This window comes from Scaptodrosophila lebanonensis, unplaced genomic scaffold, assembly GCF_003285725.1.
Source record: "Scaptodrosophila lebanonensis strain 11010-0011.00,11010-0021.00 unplaced genomic scaffold, SlebRS2 tig00000089-arrow-pilon, whole genome shotgun sequence".
In the NCBI taxonomy this organism is placed as follows: Eukaryota; Metazoa; Arthropoda; class Insecta; order Diptera; family Drosophilidae; genus Scaptodrosophila; species Scaptodrosophila lebanonensis.
Window position 1 is genome coordinate 2686154 of NW_022060565.1, and position 22580 is coordinate 2708733.

The 22580-nt window shown below is 36.7% G+C and overlaps 1 protein-coding gene across 1 annotated transcript; it reads right to left on the minus strand.

Moving 5' to 3' along the window:
- Positions 1-21122: 21122 nt before the first annotated feature.
- On the minus strand, positions 21123-22374 carry LOC115626902 (trypsin epsilon). Its single transcript, XM_030522412.1, has 3 exons — positions 21878-22374; positions 21551-21821; positions 21123-21488 (listed from the first exon to the last, which is right to left on the minus strand). Exons 1-3 carry the CDS (start codon positions 22363-22365, stop codon positions 21132-21134), a joined length of 1116 nt encoding a protein of 371 aa, XP_030378272.1. The 5' UTR covers positions 22366-22374; the 3' UTR covers positions 21123-21131.
- Between the last annotated feature and the right edge of the window lie 206 nt (positions 22375-22580).

The window sequence follows — 22580 nt, forward strand, 5'->3', positions numbered from 1 at the left end:
TTACAACTTACACAAGATTGAAGGGCTACGGTTTTGCGGCGAGAAAGTGATAATTTAATGGAAGAGGCACTTCCCAAAATATAAATTGTCTTAAATCAAGTTAACCAGATTCATTTAATTTAAAAGTATTCAAATTAATGCTACAAGTGCATTTATTAATTATATTAATATAATTAATATGTATATGAAGAAAATAAAAAGATAACATATCCTAAATGGCTGAGACATTCTTCCATACTTGTATTAGTAATATAAGAAACATCGACGCACTCAGAAGAAAATCGAATACGATTGGTGTCAATAGAGATATATTAGCTCTGACATGTCAGATCACTATAACATCTAATATTAGAATATCTACATATTTGTACCGATATGGCAATTAAAATGCATATTAGTGGAGCCCTATAACCATGGCTTGGATCACTCGTGGTTTTCAAAGAAAGTATGAAAACAATAGAAGGGTATACATGTTCGGCTATGCAACTGCAGCGCACAGCATTCATACAATAAAGAAAATCCTTTTGGGAATTCCAGTCCATTTTTGTCTGTATTTTAAATATGCTAAATTATTCAAATTAGATTCTAGTAAGATTAGTATTATAGTTGGAGCACTATTATAAGACTATAAGCATTGAATAATTCCTTTTTATCCCTTGAAAAGGATAAGATTTTAAATGTAAACTGGAAAACGAAAGCGGAACTTTAAAGGTTCAGTTAAGGTGAGGCTTCCAATGATAATGGTACTTTTGTTATTTCGTTTTGTTTAGTTGAAAAGATAATACATAGGTTTGTAGGTTTAATGGGAAAATAATGGTATAACATTTCTGTAGAGATTTGTCATGTCTGCAGCAATTGAAAATATCATAAGAATAATGGCGGATATTCAGGGTATTAAGTGTACTCTAATCAGTACAATACGGGACCATAATTATCAAAATTTGAATATTTTTTCAAAATTTTATTTTGTATTTTATGAATTGTATTTTATGAATTAACTGAATGCTAAATTATTTTTGATAGTTGTTGAAGCGGTTTATTATTTGTTTTGTAGCTGAAGTATTTCTTTTAAAAACTAACTGATTTTTTGAGAAAAGTTAAAATACATGTAGGAAATGTTCTCACACCCATTATTCTGTCCAGGTGTGTATACATACATATATGTAATTGTATTATTTATAACTCATAAATACCAAGATATCTTTCCTATTGTTCCTATCAAGCAACAATGACTATACAAAACTCATAGTTGCCAAATTTGCTTAAGATATCTTTATAAACAAAAAAGTTATCTCGCTACCAGCTCTATAAAATAAAGAAGCTATGTGGAGAAGACAAGCCTACATAGCAAGTTTGGTGCCTTCAGACTTCAGAACTTCAGACGGACAAACACATGAAGAGAGAGGCATTTGAATAATAATTTAGGGACTTCAATTGCTTCAAAAGGAATTAATTCACTTATTTGAGCAAGTGTCCAAAAATAATGCCCTTCTTTTAATTAAATCCTGAATGGTTGTCAATCTTTGGAAACTGTTTGTTATCGTTACTAATATACTTGTAAGTATAATCGAGCTGTGTTGATTGCCATTTGTATAATTCGTATAATCGAGGCAGAATACTAAATGTTTTCCACTCAACTTTCACCTTTAGGCCGGAGCATGTATCTTTAATGAATAGGCATGAGATTTTGAACAATAATCGTTCGAATCCCATTGAGTCCTTCCTGCCGAACATGCGTAATAATTTTCGGCCAACAATTTCACAGGGAAACTAACCAAAGACCTGAACTACCTACACACATACATACATAAATACGACCATGTATGTACATGTATGGAGAAAGAGGCTAATGTGTTAGTAAAGCTGATGCCAAATGCCACAATTGACTGGCAGGGCATCGCAGGACATGCCATGGCATGGTATGGCACGGCATGGCATGGCATGTCGGGCAGCGACAACAATTAGACTCGGCCATTAACATTAATATTATTATCGAGGTATTGCAGGTGGTATACGTGTATGTGCTAGGCGGCAAATCAAAGGCGCTGGAGATGCTTTTGTGTGTGTGTGTGTGTGTGTGTGGAGGAGCAGAGGCCGGTAACGGTAAGTAGAAATTTGCGTCAATAGAATTGTTAAAGAGGCTTAAGTTAAATGGGAAAACTTCCGAATCAATGAACCGCAAATTGCATGCGAAATGCCAAAACGAGAATGTCGCCGGCCAAACAGTCAACCAAACTGTCGACCAAGCAAGCTGAGGTGTGTTCATGTTTGTGTATTTGTGTATGGGAGCATGAGTGTGTGTGTGTGTGTAGGTGTGTGTCTGCTGACTGAAAACGAAACCAAACCGAATCGAACCAAACCAAACCAAACCAAACCAAACCAAACTGAAATCGAAACCAAGCACAACGGCCAGCACCAATATTCCATATCGCCAACACATACCCACATACATACTTGCATAAGTATACTTATGCCCACATATATACTGTACATACATACAAACATACATATGTACATACGTACATTTGTAAGTTTATCAAATTTGTTGGTGTTGCTGTTATTCCTGTTGCAAAGTTGCAGCAACAGACGTGACCACGACATGGACATATTGCAATATAAAATATGGTGTCGGGACACTTGTAAGCGCTTATAAACTGACCCCAATCCCCCCTCCACACCCCCCATCCCCGCCACTAGCAGTACCCTTCCCAGCCATTCACAAGTACGCATATATTTTTTCCCATCCTGGTCCTCCTTTCCTTCTGACTTAATACCAATTTCATTTCCTTCTATAAGTTATCATACATGTTGCGTGGCTTGGCAGCGGCAGCGACAGGAAATTCAATTTTGCGCATTTTCTTAACTTAATCCTTTTTGGCAAGTATATATTTATGTGTGTGTGTGTGTGTGTGAGCAAGTATCAGTTTTGTGTATGCGCTTTGCAATAAAAGTGTCGTTGCATTTTATTTATTTCTCTCTAGCTGAAACGAGGGCAGTCCCAGACAAATTATTCTATAAAATGATTACCTCGGATTTTTTTCATTATATAAAAATAAACACGCAAAATGTTTACAACATTTTCTTAAAGGAGGATTACATAAAAATTTATAATTATAATACAATTATAGTACAAGTATATCAAAAAATAGAAATATAACTTCAACTAGAATTCTCTTCAAACTTTTTCAAAAATTACGATGATATATAATTGACTTCAGGCAGAATTACGCATACATATGTACAAGGTGCATACGAAAGTAACAAGGACTTCTTGAAAGTATCCCTGTCTGCTCTCCAGTTGGGTGCATCTTTGGAGCTTCGAAAGGTGTATTGTTTCTTTCTTCCGCACAAGTTGATTAAATATCAAAAATGTTCCAGAACTCAGTATTCGTAATCACAATAACTTATTATACATTATTGAGGTTGGTAATAAAGTGCAGTGTTTTCCAAACGATCCTTGAAGAAAGCGTCAGTTTGCAAAATAGTTAAAGCCAGATGAGCTAACCGAACCGAAAAAAAGTCGTTTAGCGAAATCAAAAGTGAAGACAATATTGATTTGTTCCGTCGATTCAAATTATTTGTCCGTCTGGCCAAACGGTTTCGCAGGTTTTGGCAGGAATTCTATTTAACGGATTCGCCAAGGAAGCTGGTGCCTGTTGCATGATAATGCGTATTTTGACCGTCAACCAGTCTCCATTGTCGCTCAATTTCTTTTGCGGAAAATTGCATTTTCCTATTATTATTTATTTTTAAAAAGGCTTGTACTAAAGTTCAAGCGGGCTATTTGCCTCAAACAATCATTTGACATGCTTCTTGATGGGGCAAATCATTGAAGTCGGAACGTGAATATATTCAATCAAATAATATGAGAGGCAGTTAAAAATGGTTGAGAATATGTTTAAGCATGCAAATTAAATGCCATTCTAGCCGTTATTTCAAAACACTTTTTCAAGATTCCGATGTGCTCGCATATGCCATTTACATTGTTCAGTCGTTTGTAAGCCGCTCACATTAATAAACGTCTGTGTGCCTTTTTAACTAACACAGTAATTATACTATTCTTTACGTGCATAGTAAGTAATTAAAATTTTATGATTGAATCAATCAGCATATTAGGCAAAGTGTGTAAATACTTACGAAAACAACAAAAAATATATTTATTTATAATATCCATTTTAAATTTAATGAATTGAAATTCAAAATATTAAAGTACAGTTTCAATACTAATCGCTTAGTAAATTAGAATAAAATGATCTATAAGTTTTCTAGATCAGGGACCGCAAATAATGATTTTTTTGTTTGTTTTTTAAACGAAAAAATCATTCACTTATATTAACTTTGGGAAAGAAAAAATTTACTAATATCCTTTTTTAAGGATTATCTATGTATTTTGACCATGTTTTATACATTTTAATTTGATTTGATTAATTTTGAGTTTTACTTTAAAAATTAACAAATAATCATTATTGTTAAGCAAAAAATAAAACTTATAAAATAATGATTATTCTTTGAGTTTTATTTTTTTGATCAAAAAGATGCACTTTATGGTTCAGTTGAATATAATTTTTAATTTATATAATGATATACATGCGTCACAAAATTAATATTTTAAATTAAGTTAATTGATCTAAAATGATGTAATTGAAGTTTTAAGGGCTTGCCTAAATTGAACTCAGATTCTTTAGGACTATTTGTGATCAAGATAAGAAAATAATTCTTAATTTAACTTTAAATATTAGACAAGTATTAAAATATTAAATAGCTTTTTTTATAGAGTCCAAAGTTCGGTTAGTTTGATTAATACTGCAGAGTTTGTATTCAATACCTTCAGTTGCTTTTTAACTTTATCCATATTTTTTGTTCAGCAATAAAATATTTGTACTCATATGTTTCCTTGACTTCAAAGCGCTGTTGTGGCCACATTTTATTCCCTACTAGGGGACTTTCAATTTCTTTTAAACAATTCGCATTCAGCATACTACATACGAGTGTATTTGTGCCGGCAGATTACGCTAATAAGCAGACATAAGAAATAACAACTACATACCATCATATCTATTTGCTATGCATGCCAAGGAAAATATCAGAAAGAATTGCGGAAGGCGGGAGACGAGGTTTTAAGTGCATACGAAATTGAAATTCAAACGCGCGGCTTTCACTCTCTGCCGGCGGATGTGCACAGTGGGTGTGGAAAGTACTTGTATTGAGAAATGTTAACACACTCGTACTGTATACCAAATAATACTCTAAAATATTTTGTTATATATTTTTGAAATGTTTTTTGAAAATATAATAAATATTAATTAGTTACGAACAAATAAAACATCAAATAATCATGAATATAATAGATACGAGTGCTATAGTATGTATACATGCTTCTTTACTGCTTTACCTGTATACTTCTTTAACTATTTTCTTGTTTACTTTTTTACTGCTTTACCTCTATGCTTATCTACTTTCTTAGTTCTTTACTTCTTTAGTTGCTTGGCTCTATACTTCTGTAATTTTTTACATATTTGTTACTTTAGTTTCTAGGTTTCAGTAATTTTTAAAATATTTTTTACTTCTTTACTTCCCTATTTCTTTTTATCTTTACTTCCTTACTATTTTCATTTATTTATCTATTTTAAAGAGATCAGAATATTCAAAAATATATCTCACATCTGGACACCCAATTAGCTTGTGTGAAATGTTTTTAAGAAAAACTATAGATTTTTTAACCACAGTGCACTTATGTTATTGTATTTACATATAGTTGGGCATGTCTCTCTGTGTATCTGCTTGTCTGTCTGTATTATGCTCGATAATGCATGCAAAGATGCTGCAAAGTAGCTTAACACTTTATGCTTGCAATGAAAAGCCTTTTTACGATCGCATTATTCTTGTATGTGCTTCAATTTATACCCTATAAATGCAGGGCGAAAGAGCTTATACGTTTGCTTGCTAAGTGCGCGACAATAAAATTGTTCATGTATACAAATGTAGCTGTTTCCTGGTCAGCAAATGGGTTTCAATATAAGGAATAGTTCGATAGAAATGCCATTCTAATTAATTTATGAATATTTCTAAGAAATAAATACTTTGTAGTTCCTTACTTGCTAACTATTTAATTCAATTAGGTCTCTAACGGCTAGATACACTCAAAGCCTTTAATTTATGGCTTAGCAAGGATGTAGGGTATGTTGCGTACACGCTCGTCTAGAGCTTTCTAGCATATTTGCTGTAATTCCTTGCTTCCATTCGATACAACTTGCAGTCTAACACAAACACCCATGCACATTCGGGCTTGTTTCTGTTTTGGTGGTGCTCGGCTCGCAGCCGTATCGCATTTTACGCCAGTGCGTTATGCGACACCATGGCGTATGAGTGATATCTTGTGCGCATAAACTATGCAATAAATAAGTTTATTATCATGTTCCTCACACACACATACACATGTATTCAATCCCTGCAGCCAAGCGTGTTTGAGAATGTGTGTACTACTACATACTATATGCGTCGCATTGGGATTTCAAATATGTCTATACATATGTACAAGTATATATTTGAACATACGTACTTTTGTACATAGATTTGGGTTTCCAGTTGGACTTTGCAGTTGATATTTATTTTGATTTCATTTATGTGTGTAGTTCCATTTGACCGGACCAAAGTTTTCTTTGCTTTAAAAGATGGCAAAACTGAATTAGAAAACGGCTGTGATATGCAGTCTTAAATTGTTGAGGCTGTAGCTTAATCTGCCTATAAGCTAACGCTTGATTGAGGTTTTAAAATGAAGACCTTTGTCATACATGTGTATCGTAGATGAAAATTAAAAAACAAAAATGTATTCAAATATTCGCACATAATAAGCAAACAGCCCTAATTGCATGTAAGGGGGGAAATAATAATAGTAGAAAATTGAAAGAATATAATCATTTCATTCTTTAAATATACTTTTTCGAATACTTTTGTCATTTACAAGTATATATAAAAATTCAAAACAAAAAAGTATTCAAATATTCACATGATAAACAAACAACACTAAGGAAAAAATAATAAATATAAATAAGGTAATAAATTGAAAAAAATATATACATTTAAATATAAATTTTCGAAAGTTTAATTATCTTTTCTTTTTATATATAGTCCAAGTGGCCAAAAATTGAATTATAATTAGTTTTTGAGCATTTCTCTTAGCTCTAACGTTGTTTATTGTTTTAAAAAAAAGCAGAACTTATAAGAAATTGCGTGTAAATCTTAAGCAACCCATGTGATTAATTTCTTTTTTTCTTTTTGAGTCAAGCACTTAGATATCTACAGAAATGTTATGGCATGGATAAGGATTCCTCAATTTAAGAAAACTTTAGAGCACCGTAAAAGTCAAATCCTATTTAGTTTCAAGCGCTTACGCTTAAAAAAATTTCACCATATGAAGTCGACCACACATTCATTATAATGCTGCATATTTCGCCTTAAAATGGGACTGAGTTGGATTTGTTGAAGTTTTTTATTGATTATATGCATCAATTATTATTTTAACGCATCATCCCTTTGGAAAAAGCTGTGTACGCCCTTGTTCGGTTCTATTAAAAAACACTGCATTCGTTCTTTGCGATCATTTTGCCAAAAACAATGCGCATACAGCGACTGTAATACTACTCCTTTAGGTTTGTGTGACTTCTGGCTCTTCAATATATTAAAATTGACACGATTAAGAAGATTCAAGCCGAACCTAAGAAGGTGCTAAAGCCTATTTAATAAAAAGTACTTTTCAGACTGCTTCGAGGATTGGAAAAACCTTTCGCATTGCATTGGGAGGGCAGTGCTTTGAAGGCGATAAAATAGATTTTATTGATAAGGGTTTTGAAAGGTACAAGTATATAATAAATAGTGCCGGACATATTTGTACATACTTGTATTGTGCATAAACACTTAGGGGTGCACTTACTAAGTTCGTCTGTGAAGTATACTCAAAGTTCCTTCAACAATTTTTTCTACATAAGCGTAATTTTTTTTTTTTTTTGGCCCAATCGGTGCTATGAGCTCATTTCCTAAAACATCTAAAAAGTGCACAAAGGCAAATGGCAGTCTGGTTTTTTGTTCGTGTTTTTGTTTGTTTTGTTTTCTTCGGTGTGGTTTTGCTGCTTGTGTTTTATTTGTAATTATTTCGCTGCCGTTGCCGGCTCTAATTAATACAAATGGTTTGATACACAATAAAGATTTTTTAACTTGGCTCTTTACTGGCGCTGCCACTGCCACTGCCACTGGCACTGGCGCGGCATTGGCTTGGCGCTGGAACTGGAACTGTTGCCCTCTACTGCTTAACTATTGTTGGCTGGTGTTGTTGTTGTTTTTGTTGTTGGTGGTGGTGGTGGTGGTGGTGGAGTCGTTGTTGTGCTTGCTGTTGGCGCTGGAGAAAAAAGTTTTCCCATTTTGAAAACTTTCTTGTTTTGTGTGCTGTTTTCTTCTTTTTCTCGTTGTTGTTGTTGCTGTTGTTGGGCCTGCAGTTGCAGCCCGCACTCCATAGCGTTATCTCTTTTGTTTTTGCGCCTTTTGCGTTTCCACATTCACATTTACATCCCCACTCGCATTGTTGTCGTTGTCGTTTGGCATCGTCTTTTCTATCGTCTACATCAATGTGCATTGTTTTTGTGTAATTTTGCAATAAACAGCAAAACAATTAAAAAAAAAAACACAAACGAGCGGGCCACGATGATGATGTCGACAACAAAGCAAAGCAATGCAAAGAAGAGCAATGGAAGAAGAGCACAGAAAAGTAAGGCAGAGCTAAGGATGTAGCGTTCTGCTAAGTGGACCAAAACCGACCCATCTACCCATCAGCCCAGCGCGCTCGAAAGTAGGCAACAAAAAAGTATTTAAAAGTTGCGCTTGCTCTGTTGGTTGCGTGTCCTGTGCACTTTTTAGAAGAAACCAACTGGGTAGTAAGCCCACCTCTGACATCCAATGCTCGCCATTTGGCAATGCAAACTTTTGACAGAGATGGTTGTTTTTTTTTGTTATTCCTCGTCTCGTAGCAGGCAAATTTTATGCCTTCTTTTAATATGTGGTCATGCTGCTTTGTGTGTGTGTATTATTTTGTTATTGTTAGTAACTGCCGTTTGCCAGTTGCTTTCCTAATTGAAATATATTTGTGAAACTTTGCGTTCAATTTGCATTAAATTTGTTTTAAATATGCACATTTTATGCCTCCTCAGGGGCTACTTAAAAGCAAAGTTTTCTCATGTTGCTGACCCAATTACAAATGTATATGAATGTATTTATATAGTACTATATATGTATATCTCTATAGCCAACAAGTTGCCAAGTTAGCGAGTTTTCAAGTTGCCTAATTGCCACAAACTGCAAAAATGAACTCGCGTCCAAAAAGCCAGTGCCTCGGACTATTAGTACTACTCTGTCTGCTCTGCTTAATGCCCGCTCATTATCGTTAATTGATTTCAATTAAATCACGCCTGCCGCACATTAAGCCAAATTCGACTGATGTAACCACGAAGCAGCATCATCAACAACAGCAACAACAACTTAAACAACAATTACAAAAATAATCGGACAACAACAACAACAATAACAACCGGAAGAAACGCGCAAGCGTTAACGACAAACTCGACAAGCACTGTATAGCTGGGAAAAGGAAATGTCCAGAAATAAAGTAGCAGCAACAGCAGACCCAAACAAACAAAGACGGAAGTAAACGAAAGAACGAATCAGGCGACCAAAGAAAAAACAATAATGGCATACGCAACGTTTTCAAACAAATCTTAAATACCCTGTAATGTTTGTGTAATAGTCCTGCCCACAACTGCGAACACAGCGGGACCGTCCTAAACATGCATATTATTTCCTATTAATGAAAAAAAAAAACTATATATTTTTCGTTTTGATTCGTAAATCCAATCCTTGAAGCAATTCATTAATATTATTATTTCGCCTTATTTTCAAATTTTGTTTTCTTAAGACGTCTGTGCTGGCCATTAAAGCCTGAGCTATAAAAAGAAATAAATTGAAATAGATATATTTGAATAAATTTAAATAAATAAATTTGAATAAATCAAATAAATTTCTCGATTTTTCATAATTGCAAATTATTTATATTTTTTTTGTAACCCGAAAATAATTGAAATACTCAACACAACTGCGGTCTGGAAATTAAATGCCTCGACCTGTTGAAAATTTAAGACCACTGGCCACTGCTTAGACTCTTTTATACTTTTGCTTTTTATAAATTAAAGCAAGAAATAATAATAAATAATCTGCTAGCTTTGTAATGTCCTTTATATTTTATTTTTCAGCCCTTCATATCGTTTAATCTCAGTTGTTGACTGTTACAAGGCAGATGGGAAAGTGTCTACATATCCATCAGGTGAGAGTATTTTGAATTGAGAGGGAAGTGTTTTGAGCGCCTTAAGTGTTTGTTTTGGCACAGGGACAGCCGTGGCAAGAAACTTAACTAACTGCTACCAAATGGCCACGCACAACAGCAAAAGCAAAAGCAAAAGCAACAATACTAGCCCGAGACCATTCACGCCCCACCAAACGACGTCATAAATTAGAGCATCTTGAGCACAACTTGAGCTGCTTAACTTAATAAAAACGCCAACACGTTCAACTGTCCAGAAGCCACCACCAACGCGCCTAAGTGCCATCAGCCCCCGCCCCCCTCAATTCGACCAGCAGCTTAACTGAACGCTCAACTGCCGCAGTAAAAGATTTTCAGATAAAGTTAATTACAACTCATTGGATGTTCGCGGTGGCTGGCAAACTTGCTCTACGCCGAGCTCGTGCTCATGCAATTGCCAATAAACCAACAACAACACTTTTCTAATTGGCTACCAACACTTTAGAAGTTTCGGAGGCGATTATGCGACGCGTCTCCAGGCTTAATTGAGCATTGTGCCATTGCACTGAGCTTTGATTGATTGGCAACCGATGCGAATCCCGCGGCTTGGATACTCTACCAAAGGAAATATTTTCAGAACGCTCGATATGAATTTTTGAGCGCTTGGAATTTTCATAAATGGAATAATGTAAGTAGCAGGTAGAAGTCCCCAAAATGTTAAGAATCGCCCACGATATATGCACCCCTTCAACCTTTTAATATCAATAACCGCCGACTAGAACTAATGATCGGTGATCGCAATCCAATCCCCTTGATATTTTTGTTTGATTGTGTGTCTAAATAATTGTTAGTATTTGTTTCGTTTGTGATTAGATATCACAGTTTTTTCATGTACTTACTGGCAGATGGCGTATAGAATGCGCTTTGTATACCAAATTGATATTTTTTCTTGGTTGTTTTAAACGTTTTTAAAAAATATTGTAAGGAAATAATGGATGATGTAGTCACATATAATGTCTTTAATTTATTTGGATTATTTAGATATCTCAGCTTTCGCTTCGAATAGTAATAGAAAGGCGCTTAAGGAAAAATGTGGGAGTTATTATTATTAATTTTATTGTTTAAAATTAACAACCAGAGTGAAAAATCAATTTCCTTTTACAACCTATTGTGCGTACGGAAAAACAGATTATTCTATGGTTATAATATTTAATTCGTCCTGGTTTCTTTCGGACGCAGTCAAACACTGGAGCACTATGTTATATCCTAAACGATAACGTCCATCGAGATATCGATTGTAAACTCCAGCCGTGAGAGTCGAAATCATGCAACGAAAACTGAAATACTCTTTAAACCTCTAAACGCACTCCAATCCATAACCCAAGTCACTTCTGGAGGGAAACAGTTACGCAGCGCTACGTAGAAATTGAACTCACTCAACTATTATCCACAAAGGAAACAAAAAAGTACCGATAAGCTATATACATATAAAAAAAAAATATGTACAGGTAGATATTTATAAATTGTAGCCGAAGTGGAATTCCAGCGGCTGATTATTTTTTTATTGCCCCCATCTCACCTCCTTTTTCCGCTACTTAATTAACAATAGCGCATTTGACGCTTTGTAAAAAAACAAAAACACATGTAAAGCAACTAAAAATAATGTTGTTTAATTAATCAAATAGCTGAGGTTGCCTGCAATCCCATGTGTGTGTGCGTGTGTGTAGCGTGTACATGAAAATAAACAATTTCCGTGTTCAATTAAAATGCGCTTTTATTTCACTTTTGCCTTTTATGTAGCATATCTATTGGGGCACACACCCAGACAATATAGCGCGAGAAGAGCACACAGGGGGGAAGCCAAATGTATAGGTTTTATTTTTTCTTTTTGGGTTGGTGTTTGTATTTGTATTTGCTGTTTTGTGCTTTCTGCTTTGCACGCTTACATTCTTTGCTCTTTGTTTATTCGTTTTGCAAATCCATTGAACGCAATTGTCTGTGTCATTGATTTCGATCACCTGCCTCGCTAAATTTAGCAAAATGTTGCATTCCCACTTGCTTCTCGGCACTCACGGACGATTGCAGCCATTTTTAGCTGTGGCTTTTAACTTTTTATTTATGGTGACTTTTTCGCAATGCAGACAAATTCAGCACCACTTTTCATAACAATAAGGAAATGGCAACAGTAACAGTAACAGTAAAGCCGGCAAATTAATACAAATAGTCTGCATTGGTCTGGCCATATGGCCATAGATTACAAGTCCAGCAGACACAACAGGGTTCGCTCGATCTGTTGGCTACTGCTCCTAGTTCCTGGCTCCTGGCTGGTGGCTGCTGGCTGCTGGCTTCTGATTTCTTTTCTTTCAAGTAGACTCTCACACTTTATTGTGGCCATCGACACCATCTTAGTGGCACTTCTTGCCACTTCTCGTCCAATGCTCTGTGTACTTTGGCAAGTTCTTAGCCATCTAAGATGCTTTAAGTCTGTGGGATACACTTGTGCTATATATAAATTATTTATTGGCATTTTTGGCTTTTCGATTGAGCGCACCCCCACACAAAAGCACACATACATACACACACACACACCAACTCACGCACATTGAAAGCGAAAAGTGAAAAAGTTTTAATAGAATTTCTTGTTTTCATATCCTTGTGCGCATTGTATTTGTATGCAGTTTGTTCCTTTGAGCTTGCTCTCCCGCATTCCTTTGCACCCACACTAGAAGTGTGGTCCTTGTTGTTTCTATGTACGTTTGTTTGCTATTTGAAGTTAATGTTTTTTTTTATTATTGCCTTGCCAAGTGTTTTGTGTGCTTATGGTTAAATGTTCTGTATGATTTCCTTGCCCTCAACGGCTCTTTTTAAAAAACTCACACAAAACCCATCGACAGAGACTATTCCGGTTAGGCCAAAACAATCTGGCAATGCGAAACTGTTGAGTACATACTGGTTTGAATATGATATTAGTTCCTAAATTATTCAGAAGTTATTTAAAAACATGGAAAAGACCGCTGAGCTTAGCTCTGTTTAAGGCCGACATCAAGGTAAATGACACTGTCTAGTTAACAAATCCATAGTGACCTTATAAACTTGCTGAGATCAGGATTTAACATTAACTGAAGATTAAGGTATTTTGCCGTAATTTAAAGAATAAATAATAATAAAAGAATAGTAATCTAAGTCCGTTAGCTGTTGTAGATCAATGAAATAAATGGACCAAGATTTCAATCAGTTTGGCGACCCTTTTCACCCTTTAATGAAACGGAGAACATCGAAGGCGAACGAGCTGAAAACATTGGCTTTTGCAAAGGAGCATGTGCACTAACCAGAAGAGTTTTGGATAAGCGTTATATTTAAGGGCTGTATTTTTTAGGCCTGGTGCAGTTTCTAAGACAGTAAAATATTGGAGTCTCATGTTTTTTTTGGGCATCCCTTGCGTCCAATAGATCGATGAAATTTTAAAAAGGTGTTGGCGCTAAACTCTAGACTGGTCATTTAAAAATTCTGACTTGTATGGTGCGTTTTCATAAGTAAAAAAAAACTATTTCCGAGTTCCAGAAGTGACCGAGATAAGTGAACGATAACCTTAGAGGCTTTTCAAAATTTTGTGGACTCAGTTGCAGTTCAGACCATAGTTTTTCTTTCATTAATAATCACTTGTCAAAATACTTATGGCAATCCATGAAAATTAGTTTATTTTATCAATTTTAAAGTTCTTGTGGGAAAATTTCCAAAAACTTATGTAAGCACGAATATATATGTACTTGTATGTAAACAGAAGTACAGTACAGGAATTATGTATGTACATACACCCACATCCAAATTCGCTCTAGATGGGGAGCAGCTAAAGCGTTTGAAAGCGCCATTCAATTATATAATTAGAGAAAGTGTTCTGTCAATTAATATTGCAGGTGTGTGCGTGTGTGTGTGTGTGTGTGTGAAAATTTGATTGCTGTTTATGATAAACAAAATCCACTGACGCTTCTTTATGCATAACATATGCATGGGTAGTAAATTTTTACAATTTAACAATTTGTTTGTTCAACAATAGTTGTTGTTGCTGTTGCTTTCTGTGGATTTTGATTTGATTCGCTTAAAAATCGTTACAAATGTACACAAAACGAAACGCATAAGTGTGTGTACAAATGGAAAGCCGAAATATGGCGTTATAATAATTTTCATTGCAAAATTTACACATGCATAATTAATTAGTATCAAAAATTTAATACTCACACTTTGTATCTGCTTAAATATTTACACTTCGTGCCAAATTTGTATGCAAATCGCTTTGCTTCAGACTGACAATAACACACACATACACTCGCACAGACACAAATACACGCACACTGTTTGCCAATTAAAAAAACGCCACAGTCTCTGTCATATGTATGGACACATCTTGCGTGTCTCAATTTTTGAGCTTTTTCTAAGTGAAAAATTACTAGACACCAAAGACAGTGCATTCAAAAGTAATTTAAAACTATTACAATCACAAATAGTTTACATTTCATGGAATTTATTCATTCATGAGTTTTTAAATCCGTTTCAAGCAATCCCGACATAGTTCTAAATTAAACGAAAGCACTGGAAACCGTAAGTGCAAATTTTTTCGTGTAAGGAGCATGTAAAAAACCGGCTTCAGTTGTCCGTTTTTTAATAATACTTACTTTTTATAATTATTTCATATATTACAAGACATGATGTGACCTAAAAATGCCGGGGCTATAATGAAAACCTTAAGCAACAAAAAAAATTTCGCAGAAAATCGCAAAAACTCTTTTAACTTGAAATAAAATACGTTTTTAAACATACAGTTAGTGATATTGTTTAAGTGTTAGATTTACTTTTTATTTAATAGACGGAATGTATGCTATATGTAAGTATAGGATTTATTTAAATGTTTTACAACAAAATAGTATTTTAATATTTTTTTACTTTCTCAGCATTTATTTAAAAGCATTTAATATTTATTTTATTTATTTTTATTTCAGATATATCTACATATTATCCGCCATAGCGGATAGTAATATTTTGATAGAGCTGCAAAAGAATCATCGTTTTTTTTTTTTAGATTTTGTCAAAAATAAAATCAATTAATTAACACTACATTTCATTGTCATTTTTGATGAGATCGTTTTTCATCAGCGACCCTTTCAGGTACTGATGCGCTAATTCAAGTATGCATTCGACTTTTTAAAATTAATCGATTCCAATATAGAAACGATTCGTACAATACGTTAATGTAGGCTGGAGGTCTGTGGAAGGCGGATGGGTACAGGGTATTACATATATATAATTAATTTAAATTTATTTATTAATTAATTTATTTATTTATAAGCCTTATCCTAGCGTTACAAGTATTAGATTACTTTTTAATTATTACGCTAGTCATCATCAAATTGAATTATATTGAGCTTATTATTAGGTTATTTTCTTATTATTAATTTTATTGTTTTTTTTTTAATTGTGCATAACAGTTGGTGCTAGTTGGGATCTAGCCTTTTGGCGCGCACTGTGCGCTGTCAACGTCAGAGCAAACAAAATCGAAAACGGGTTGAACGCCGTTGGCGTTGCCTGATGGCTGTGCTATGTATATGTGTGTGTGTGTGTGTGGGTGTGTGCGTCTGTATGTGTAAGTGCCGGTGATGGAGCGGGGGAGGCACGGCTGGGCAAGGCATTTGTAGTGCCCACTGTTATTTTTGTTGGCCGCTTGCTCGACACTTTGCTGGTTGGTGCTGTTGGCGTTGATTGTTGTTTTTGAAAATCCTTTTGGTGTTTGCATTTAACGAACAGCGCCACAACGGCAATACGAGTAACAGCAACAACAACAACAGCAACAACAGCAACAGAACCAGCAGTAACATGGACGGCATTAACAAGCGTGCCGGTCGCTGGGGCTAATAAAAGGCTCGTTACAATGAAAACAAATCAAACCGGCACCCAAGCAAGCCATCATCAAAACGAAGCCAAAACCCAACCTCAACCCAATCCACAATATCGAAAATGAAATAGGAGGGCTAACGAATGCGAATACGAATACGAATACAAACAGCAGCACTAGCAGTTGAAATCAGGAAGTAGTTTAAATTTCCGGTGTCACTCGATGGTCCACACGAAACAACAGCAACAACAGCAACAACAACGACAGCGTTTGCGACGGCAAATTTCCAAATTGATTACGACGTGGGTTGCTGGGTGGCGGGGGACGGTGGACGGGTGGCGGGAGGCGGGAGGCGTGAAGGGTTGAGGGTAAGCTTGGGCTTCAGTTTGAAATGCCATTAAAATGTATTTACAAACGCAAATTGATAGCGATTTTGGTTTGGGTCTGGATTCGAGTCTGGAGCGGTTGGGTGCATCTGCATCTGCATGTGCATGCCCGTGTGTGTGTGTGTGCGTGTGTGTGTGTGTGGCGACCCGTGTGTGTTGACGTTGCAGCTTAGCCAGCGATTTTGTCAGCATGCGTGAGTCGTGTGTCGTGCGTCGTGCCACGTGTGTCGAGCCGAGCGTCGTGCGCCATGCTTTTGGCGGCTGCTTATGCTGCATGTATGTGGTACTACATATGTATGTACTTGTATGTATGTGTGTATGTGCAGATATGAGGTTGTGTGGGTGGGAAATGCATTTTTACCGCCCAACAGCACCAACAACAAAAGTAAAGTTCATCCCCATGACCAGACTCTGCGCTTTGTTCCTATTATTGTCTCTGCCGGAGGATGCGCGTGTTTGTGTTCATTCTCTGTTTGTGTGTCCTGAGGTGTATAAATTGTAACTTTAGCACTTAACACGCTGCCATGTTGGCGATTAGCTGCCACAATGTGCCCATAGTTAGTAACCTGATGTTGTAAGTTGGTTAGTTGGTTGGCTGGCTGGTTGGCTGGTTGGTTGGTTGGTTAGATGGCCGTTGTTGGTCATTTCATCACTTGGCTGCAGAGCTGAAAGCTGCGAGCTGTAGTTTTTATCGTGTACGGTTTCTAATTGGCAGTCAGCGCCCCGAAGTTGTGTTCTTGTTGTCGTATGTAATTTGTTTCATTTTCTAAAAGCCAAACTGTCATTTGCATATTTACGATTGTCCGCCTCACATTGCTTGACAATGCCACAATGTTGCAATTACACAGTAGCGCTGGTATCTGGTTCCAATGCAACTGTACGTTTTCATGACAATGTTCAATGTTCTGCAAGCCGTGCAAGCATACATATCAGATAAAATTCACAAATTTGTCTTTTTAATAACAACTATTGGGAAATAGATCTGGGTAACCAATATTGTCATGATTACATCGACATTTGGTCATCACTTGTGTGCTATTATCAAGCTACAGTCGACATTAGTAATTAAACAAATGGTGTAACGGAATATTTAGATAATTATTTTCTAACCTGGTTCACTTTTTTGCTGTTGACATGTTTAATAATATCGCGTAACAAAATATTTAGGCAATTAGTTTCTGTTGTTCACTATTTTTCTGTTAACATCTAATTTGTGTAGAACAATATCAATTATTTATTCAAATAACCATAAACTTGTTTATGCTTACAAATATTTTAAAATCTGCTTTTGTTAAAATCAAGTATTTAAACACATTCAACACTAGAGTGCGAACCTTTCCTGATAATGGGAATAATAGATGCCTAGACTGGCTAAGTAGGAACCTTTCCTGATAATGGGAATAATAGATGCCTAGACTGGCTAAGTACGAGTTCTTACATTCTCGACCCATTTATGCATTTGTGGCCACACTGATAAAAAAAACCCACGTAAATTTAAATATTTACACGTAGATTTAAATGTGTTCACCATTGACTTCGCACCATGTGTTTAATATTTAAAATATTACATTCAAAGTGTAACGATATTAAATCACAAGTGATGGTGTGGGCTCTTTTGGTTTATTTTTTTAATTTGTAATATATTTTTCCCACTTTTTTGTCTATTCTACTGAATTTAACTCTTTTCAGTAATGACATTTCCCCCATAATGCAATGCAACCTTTTATATATTATATATTCAAATTCGTTTGTTGTTATTACAATTAATAATGTTGACGTTGTTTATGCCTTTTATATAGATTAGATCAATATTAATATTAATAGTGGAGGAAAGCTGAGAGAATACACTTACTTTTCACATTCCTAACGACCATATAAGTATGTATGTATTGTATTTACACCACATAACCGCTGACAATTCTAATCAATGTTGGTTTTTTTTAATATTTAATAATTAAAATAGTTAAACATTTTAAATTAAGCCTGACACACTTTAATGACAAAGATTTACACTTGAACACTTTGAACATTATTCATATTTAAACCAGCAATTGAATAAGTTTTTAGTTAAATTTATCTTGTTTGTATTTGATTTGAATATGAAATAGAAGAATATTAAATTGGTTTTGAAAATATTCATTCAACTTTTTCATTTGTTTATGCAACTTTTTGTTTGAGTGTAGTCGTTTGAAATGAATGAGCTCCTCTATGCTATTATCTACAAGTACAGCACACCAAACTCCCTGAATGACTTACTCTGCTTCGATTGCCAAAATGCTGTATTTCACAAACAAGGACAAGCAACTTAAACTGCAATTATTTTCAAATGAAGTTCATTTGAAATGCAATTTCAAGCATGCCCCTAATATATGCAAACAATTTCCTATGCCAGCAGCAGCGGAGCAGCAAAAAAAGGACAAATCAAGCCAAGGCAATACACACACACACACACACACACACACACACACACACACACACAAACAATATGGGTGTGTATGTCTGTGTGCTGTCAGAAAGGGCGGCGGCAATAACAACAATGATAAATCAATATGCAAAAAGAAACGAGAACGAGCCGAGTTGCCAAACAAGAAGCGTGACAAAATGATAAAGTGTCGACCTCGGTGCGGCGTCGACAACGCTGGAGATGATGGCGACGACAAAACAACTTGTCTGAATGTTACACACGCACACATGCCTACATATGTATGTATATATGTATGTATGTACATACTCCCCTAGAGAAGGCGACACCAACAACAGCAGCAAAGTGAGCAATAAACATACGCGATTAAGTTCATTATGAACACTTGAATAGGAGACAATGCGAAATGGCAGACTGAGACGTGTGTGTGTGTGGGTGTGTGTGTGTGTGTCACAGTTGTCCTCAACTTCCCATACCCCTATTAATTTGACGTTGTTCTGTCGCCTCGTCCTGGCCCTGGGACTGTTCTTACGCTCTCTGCCAGCAACTCTGCGTGATTTGTGTTACAAAATGAAGCAGGACCTTTTCCTCATGTTGCCTTTTCTAATTGTCTATGTGATTGCTTGAGGATGTGTGCGTGTGTGCGTGTGTGTTTAAGTGTGCGTGCCTACTACTATTTGCATTTCAAATAGTAAATCAACTGGCTTCCGTACTGATTTCCATCACTCCAAATGAAACAAATGAAGTCAACTAACAAACATTGCCTGAACATTCCATGCTGCTCATTCAACCTTGGGGCAGGACGAGAAGTAATGCATGGCATTAAAAAATGATCCATGTGCGCTTTTAATTTATGTATCATTGTCCTCATGCCGAGCACAAATTTAACATCAATCCTACCGAGGCTAATTGCGGATCAAAGCACAGCAATAAGGGCAGCAGACTATATAGTACATTCTTTTTTGTTTGGACACCCAGAAACTACAAGAAAGTCTTTTAACTTCAAAAATACCAATTTAAAGTTCGAATCCCCACACTTAACATACTTAAGTAGATCCAAGTAAGAGAAGATACACAAATACTGTAATATGTTAAGTATAAATGTGATTAATTGAGGTCTAGTTGAATATTTCTTAGATTTGTGGTTCCTTTTTCATCAAACTCCCAATGCACGAGATCTGTTCAAAGGGAAAGGTGCATTGTGAATTTTTGCGGGCTGTGTACATTTGATTATCGAAATTTGTTTGTTTGTTATGTCAAAGAATATGTATTAAGTTTTGCGTCAAAAATGGAATGAGGTGCTCTAAAGCACTTGAAATGTTGACTTTGTCTAAAAAAAGGGTTTATGACTGGTACAAGCGCTTTACAGAAGGCCGAGAAGCTGCTGATGACAATAAGTGTCCTGGAGTTGAAATCACGTCAGCAAGCAAAGAAAACATCGAAACGGTGAAAAACATTTTTTGGGAAAGTTGCAGAGCATGTTGGCATATCAATCGGCTCATGCGATGCAATTATCTCGAAATGGATATTGATGAATAAATAAATACTTTTCAAAAAGAAATCGAAATTCACCTTTCCCTTTGAACAGACTTCGTCTTTGTTATATTATCTTGTGGTGGCGAAATTAAGTTTTTGATTCGTCTCAACAGATATAGGAATCTTTCTGAGCCAAGCCATATCAGTCAAGTCGGAAGGGGTGGGGATCAAGTGAATAATTTCAATTTGGCTGGGGCGCTGACTGCAGTTTTGTGTCAGCCGGGCAGTTGGGGCCGGCATTGCGTGTCGGTTTGGCTGGACTCGGTTAGCGATAATAGCTGTCAGAAACAGCTAGCCATGCGTTGGCAGCAACCTCAAAAACCATAAACCAGCATGCAAATCTGAGCAACTGTGTGCATGTATGTGCATGCATATGTGTGTGAGCACTCGCTGCTGTCCACCGCAGCTTGTCGGATGCCTTGCCTACCCAGAGGCGTCGGCTGTCAGGGCCGTGAGCGCGCCTCGGTTTCGAGTCAATTTCGGCTTTGTCTGTCGCTTGCAGCGCACCTGTTGATGGGGAATGAGGGTAATGGAATGATTAAAACAAATATGGACTGCGGTGCCTCAAAAAACATATATTGCCAGCGGTAAGATCAGCGGCAGATGGAACAGAATAGATTTGTATTCTCTGCTGTCGGCCGTAGCGGCATTCTCGGCTATCCATTCCCGAAAATGGTACACATCAGTATAAACGCCAGCTGAGTCCGGTTCGCCGCATCCAAAGCCATATGAGACTATGCCCACGACTTTATCGTTGCATATTAGGGGGCCACCCGAGTCACCTTGACAGCTGTCCACCTCATGATCATTTGAGTCGGAGGCACAGATCATGCCCTTGGTGAAGCCCTCGAGCCGTTTGCAGTAGGACGTGGGATTGATAGCCATGTCGCCGTTGACAGCCTCATCGGGCGTGGGGCCAAACTGCGTAGCATGGAAATAGGATGGGGTAGATAGGGATGACAGTTAACTAACCTCATACTAACCTGTATGACCGTGCCCCAACCGCAGACTGTGCATTGGAGACCCGCTTCTGGCGGAGAGTCGGCTAAGGATATGATTTCTGTGAATTTTTTTTCTATCTTCAGTTCATCTTTGAGCTTGATGATGCCAATGTCGTTGGTGAGGCGGCGCGCCGAGTACTTCGGATGAGGACGGACCTTGTCCACCACAGCCACCTGTGTGTGCGCAGTTCGGACTAGGCGTCGTGGCGTCCCAGACACAATTTTTATTTTGCTGGGTCGTAACTTTGTGGCCCTGCAAAGACACGCATGAGCTGAAGCTTCTGACAACGATCAATGCACATTAAGCACCCCACATAGAGACAATGAGCGGCTGTAAGGATGGCCTTGGTTGAGATAATTGCGCCGCCGCAAAAATGATTGTCGCCAAAGAATTTTCGCTCCTTGGCTGTGCGAATCGAGACCACATATTTGACCAGTTGGTTGACAGTTGGTCGATAGCCGCCGGTGACCAGAAAATGAAACTCATCGTCTTCGTAGTCGGTGCGAGGCTTTATTGTCGGTTTCTTGCGCTTGGTCGTGTGTTTGGCCCTCGCAGCCCGGTTGGAGCGCAAATTATCCAGATACGTTGTATTTTTCCCCACCTGGGTAGCAGTATAGTATGTGCGGCTCGTGGTCGATGTAGAGCTAAAAAAATTCAGATGGGTGTTATTATCTTCTCTCTGGGCCACACCAGAACCATTAAGAGGATGCTGTGCCTGACGGTTGACCATCTGGGCATCTATTAAGTAAAGTTCAAAGACAAAAACAATGTAAACCAGAAATTTGGACAGAAACATTTTGAAGATAGCACATTTTATGAAAATTGACTGAAAACACCCGAAATCCTACAAAATCTCGGCGATAAAAGCCACACCGCTAGCAACAATGGAAAACGGCAATTCGATCTCGGATAACAACAGCAGTGGTTGCTGCATTCAACGAGGGGTTACGAATCCTAGAATCCTATTAGCACCATAGATTTGAAAGAACTGCTTTAATCTAAGAAAAAACA